General features: G+C 33.1%; 1 protein-coding gene across 1 annotated transcript; it reads left to right on the forward strand.

Annotated features, from left to right (window-relative positions):
* The first annotated feature begins 376 nt into the window (after positions 1-376).
* LOC109159247 (uncharacterized protein At3g03773) lies at positions 377-3,508 on the forward strand. Its single transcript, XM_019307343.1, has 6 exons — positions 377-527; positions 659-876; positions 1,445-1,601; positions 2,575-2,603; positions 2,697-2,745; positions 3,280-3,508. The coding sequence occupies exons 2-6, from the start codon at positions 670-672 to the stop codon at positions 3,312-3,314; spliced, it is 477 nt and encodes a 158-aa protein (XP_019162888.1). The 5' UTR covers positions 377-527; positions 659-669; the 3' UTR covers positions 3,315-3,508.
* Positions 3,509-5,759: the final 2,251 nt, after the last annotated feature.

The raw sequence follows: 5,759 nt of genomic DNA on the forward strand, positions 1-5,759 counted from the left end.
TTATCAATTTTTGGACTTTATTGACCCTTAAGGACCCATTTGACCCTTTTCTCTATAATTTTTTTTTAAAAAAAACAAGGATAAAATAAACAATCTATATCACTTTTTCTTTCCATCTTTTCTGAAAACCAAAATTCTTGGTTTTCCCCAAATTTAAGGAATTCATTTTCCAATAAAAAATAAATTCTATAAATCAAATACCAAAAAACAATATTTTCCCCTACTCTAAGAAAAATATTTTCTACTAACCAAACATCCCTTAAATAAATAAAATTTGAAAGTACATCACTACATCTAGCAGAAGTCAAAGTTAATATGGTCCCTTTTCTTATATTAAAAAATTGTAAAAGAAGGTTTTTGGTTTCATGCGGAGTAGCGCGCGCGTATGAAGTCGGACCCCAGTCACTTCACCTCTCTCCCGGTTCACATCCCTAGCTTCCTCGTCTCTTCACTTCGGACTTCTGCTTAACAAGTACGCTCGCCGGAGATTTCTGATACAACCAGTACAACCTTCTTCTGCTAATTAGGTTTGTTTCTCCATGATCAAAATTCGTCTCTCCCTTTTTCACTCACAAATGATAATGAGCTATTGCATTTTTTTTTTTTTATAAATATACTTCGTAAGAAATTTCATTTCGTATGCAAAATTTGTTTATAGCCTTTGCGAAAATGGAAACTGGAAAAAATTGCAGCCGGCAGCCGGAGGTGCTGTGGGCTCAGCGATCCGACAAGGTCTACTTGACCGTCTCTCTTCCGGATGCCAAAGACATCTCCGTCACGCCGGAGGCGGCAGGACTCTTCGCTTTCTCCGCGGTCGGCGCACAGGGAGAACCCTTCTCCTTCTCTCTCCAGCTCTACGGCAATATTGCCCCCCAGGTTTTTGTTTGTTTTGCTTATTAAACCAAAGTAGCAGTTCTCTGTCCTGTTTAGTACTCCTTATGAAGCCTGAGGTACAATGCAGTTGTTGTCTGATTCTCTGAAGGGTGACTTTAGTATGCATTAGACCTTTTTGGTGATAAGTACTAACTGCTATGTTATTGTGCACTTTCACTTTGTGATTAAACTTGGAATGTGTTCATAATTAGTGATCTTACAACAGTTCTCTGATTACAAAAATTTAAATGAGTAATAATTTGAGATATTGTTGAAATAATAACGTCTTAGGTCTTAACTACTTAATGAAACACATGTATACATATTTGAGTGCCTTAATAGAGATGTTGAATGGCTAAATGTCCATATGTGGGGTTTGCTATTAGCCAGTTAGTCTGTATCAAATAAGCTTCACAACTGTACTGGCTGGAACTTTCTGTTTGAATTAATTCAATGTTGCCTATGCCATTGATATTTGTCCCTGAACATGCTTTAATATGTTTCTTATTTAACAATTTCAGAGTATTTGTTATTCCATTCACACTCCCTTTTCTCTGAATGTTTATTCCAGGCTTGTAAAACCAATATTGGTTTGAGGAACATTCTATGCTCAGTTCAGAAGGAGCAAAAGTCTTGGTGGCCAAGATTATTGAAGTCGGAAGAAAAGCCTGCTCCATACATTAAGGTTGATTGGAACAAGTGGTGTGATGAAGACGATGAAGATTCTTGTAAGTTTCTATCCAATGGGTTTTACTTGAAAGAAATCTATAATATTATGGTGCATTTTTCAGGTGTATAAAGTTCCTCAAGTTCTTTAACAGAAAAAAATCTATAAACAACTTTGTTTTCTCTATAATGGCACAAGGGATTTTGAGCTACCATTCCCGTACATTGAAATGGGAATGCAAAATTGTTTAACATGATGAATTTGGTGATGGCACAGGGGCTGAAAAGATGCATCTTAAAACTAAATATGTTATTGTTACTATCATTAGTGCCAGGTATGCAGTCAAAAGTGGGTAGTAGAAAGAAGACATAAAAAGAGTGGGAATTAATTAGTAGCTTGCTGATCTATGTTCTTCTATGCTTTTAAGTCCAGCTTTAGTTTTGTTTTGGATGGGATTGAAGCAAGGAAAAATAAATGTGTTTGGTGTTTAGAATGCAAAAATTATGCATGGAAGAGGATGTTTATCAGCATGATCTGATAACTGATTTTTCTTGTATTTCAGGAATAGATGTTTCTAAAGTTTTGGGAATGGAGTCTGCAGAGTGAAATTTACAAAAATGACAAAAATGCTGTCAAAACACTAAAACACATTTTCAACGCCTTTTAATCATAGATATAGAAGTAAAATGTTTTAATCTTTTTCTTGTTTTTGTAATGTGTTGATGCTTGGGGTTTAGAAATTGACCTCTCTTGGAGAATTACAATGCAGTTCCACCTAAATCATCACCTTGTCACCAACTTTGAAACTAGATGTGATTGGTATATGAAACAAGAACTTAACTTTGCTGAACATGACATATACCTTTTTGATAATATTTAATACGATATCACAATATCTTTAAGCACTGATTTATGTTACGTCAGTGATGTAAAGCCATCAGTACAAAACTATACTCATGTGTGGCTTAAGTGCAAGATCTTTATTGTTTATTATGGGTATATACATCTAAACAAATATTTTCTGGTCCATGCAGCTGATGTGGCCCTTGATGATGATTTTGCGGTAATTTCATCCCTTATGCTGTTCTCTACATGATGCACAAAAAATACAAATACTTGTTATTAGTTGTTTGACATGAGTGGTATGCTCTTGCAGTATGCTGGCGGTGAAGATGATGAGAGCAGTGATGATGGAGGAATGCTTTGTAAGTTAAAAACTTCATATGTGCATATACAAAGAGTCAAAGACAATGCCACTATATTGACCTTCCTAAAGTAGTAAAGTACTAAAGTCACTCTTCCAAGACATAGTTTGGCCTAAGATATAAATTTGTGTTAATCAAGGGAAGGTGGTTCAAAATTTATACTTAAGAAATGGCCTGAATATATGAAAGCATTGCATTTCTTTTACTTTATTTCATTCCGGTTGGTATTTGGGGGGATTCAAATTCTGGGCTGTTCTGTTAAACAATCTTGCATGTGAAGGCATTAGTTTTGTTTCTCTAATATATTTGTATTGCCTGCAATTGCTACAATACTACAATATTCATATCATTCAATCTGAGGTTTTCTTGTTTGCATTAGTTACCTGCTTATTTTAATTCCCTAGCGTACCCAAAAGTCCAATTTCTCCGAGAAAGAAGAAAAAAAAAGAGGATACATCAATTTAGTCTAGATATAGAAGGGGAGGAATTCCATCAGCTTCTTCTTGTGACTTCCAATTTGTGTCTTTATTGCAGATCTTCCTGACCTGGAGAAAGCTAGAGGAAATTAACACAATACTATGAATCTTCCAGAAGCACAAGCAGCCACGTCCTAGAGGCTGCTTTTAACAACTTGGCTTGTGTAACAAATTACCAAGACAGTCTTACTGAAACATGTAGATGTTGCTCGTTTTCGAGGATTATTAACTGGCTATATTTCAGACATATATATGATTGTATGATATATCCTTCCCCTCCCTCTCAACTCCCGGGTGAATTATAGTGCTGTCTAACTTGACAAGCTTACGGACATTCTGCAGGGTAGCCTTCTACTATTTCATATCGTGAAGACTAGAGAGTTCTCTTATTTCATATTTTTTCAATACAACGGAAAAAATATCCATTATGGCCTTATGGGACATGAGTGCTAATATTAGTAATCACCATGCATCTAATGTGTCTGATTGCAGAATCGTCAACTTTTGAAAAGCACGGGAAAATATACAACTAAACAGGGATTTTGTGACCTACAAGCTGCTGGGATGAAAATTTACAATGGTGGGATCTTTGCAGTATACAGTAGAAAACTGAGGTAAGGGGTGTATACATCATAACACATGCTTCCCTTCCTTTTTACCTCTTTAGTTTTCCTCTTTTGATTATATTCCCCATTGACCCACTTTCATTATTTATCCTGCCATTTATTGTGCCATGAAGGCTGCTTTTTTCCCCATCATATAGTTTCACTCCATAAATTTAAACTTTTTCTTCAATTCCCCATTCCATCATGTTTGTATCCACTATCCAGTGTTCCATCCACAGTGAATGAGGTTGTATACGGAGTACCCTTTTTTGTCTGCTCTTAAATAGACAGAATGATTTGGATTTGTGAGAATTTTGGTTTTTTGAATGTTAACGATTCCTTAATGTTGTATTAGTGAATGTTTTGTCTTTCACTGTTTGGAGGGACAGACAAATGAAAGCTAGCTATGCCATCTTTGATGTGAGAAAAAACAAAAACAATAAAAATCAACTGTTGCTGAAAACTGCCTAACATAGCTTAGACTGTAGATTTTGACAGTCTCTCTGGAGATCAGGCTGTCCGTGGATTGTTCTATAGCTCCAAATTCATGTAGTCATAATGTATTTTGCTTTGGCCTTGTTCAATGATATACGAGTTTCTCGAAATCCAACTTGAAAATCTATAAAAATAAAAATAAAATGACTAACTCAATCTTTGAATTATTTCCGATCACTTTTTATCCGTAGTCGGTGGCTCTTTTCACCATTCATTTGTTATTTATGTGATTTTAGGTTTTATAAAACTTCTATCATGTTATATATATATATATATATATATATATATATATATATATATATATATATATATATATATAAAACTTCTATCATGTTTGAAAAATTTTATTCAGCGCGAATAATATTCTAGAATTGTTGTTCTCATCAGCTATAGGTGAAAAGAGCCACTATTGTAATAATTTAAGTGTTAAAATTGGCTATGGATCCACCATTATAAAATAATCCAATGGAAGGACAATCTTTTTTAAAAAATATGGAATACGGGTCATTGGGTCAAATAGGTTATTGAATTATACATGGAAATGTAATTAGGCTATTGAGCTTAAAAAATATGTAATTGAGTTCCTGAATAATGTAAAATGATGTAATTGAATTAAAAGTGACCTATTTACCTGTTAGTTTGCTGATGTGGAGATTATTATATTAAAATAATATTTTTTTATTTTATTAAAAAATTTTAAATAACAAAATTATGTAATCAATAAGGATAGTAATCGTAAGATTGAAATAGTTATAATTTGTTTAGTAATATGTTTTATTAACTTTTATAATATTATTCAATTTCTCCCTTCACGTTCATAACTGCAGATTGCAGTTCCTTCCATTTTCATCCCTTCACGTAATTGAAATAGTTACAATTTATTTAGTAATATGTTTTTATTAATTTTTGTTACCTTTTACACCTATAGTATTAGTGTATTGAATTATTTTTTATTTAAAAGTTGAATTTTTGTAAAATGAAATTAAAAAATTGAAGAAATGAAAAATTGGTAAAATAGAGAATGAAAATTAAAAAAACTGTAGAAAAATCAGGGGAATGAAGATAAGAATTAAAAAATTGAAGAATGAAAAACAAAGAAATGAATTAAACCACCCCTAAATTCCTGTCTATTTTTTTAGGATCGAAACTTAGGTTTTCAGCAAAATATATTAAATTTCGACATTCAACCTTAGATTATATACTTCATGTTTAAGGATTGGCATTTTACTAAACACGTATTCCGACACATAAAAATTATATATAATCCATCCTTATCTCATCATTCTGGATAACCCATGGAAGTGTCTTCTACAAGATGCATAGTATGGTAGACCAATCTTCTTCATTTGGGATATCAATCCTAATTACAATTATTGTTGCATGCTAACAACCCCACATTACTTCTTTAATTAAATTTCGGATGGTACATAGAACACTG

Source organism: Ipomoea nil, unplaced genomic scaffold (genome assembly GCF_001879475.1).
Source record: "Ipomoea nil cultivar Tokyo-kokei standard unplaced genomic scaffold, Asagao_1.1 scaffold2826, whole genome shotgun sequence".
In the NCBI taxonomy this organism is placed as follows: Eukaryota; Viridiplantae; Streptophyta; class Magnoliopsida; order Solanales; family Convolvulaceae; genus Ipomoea; species Ipomoea nil.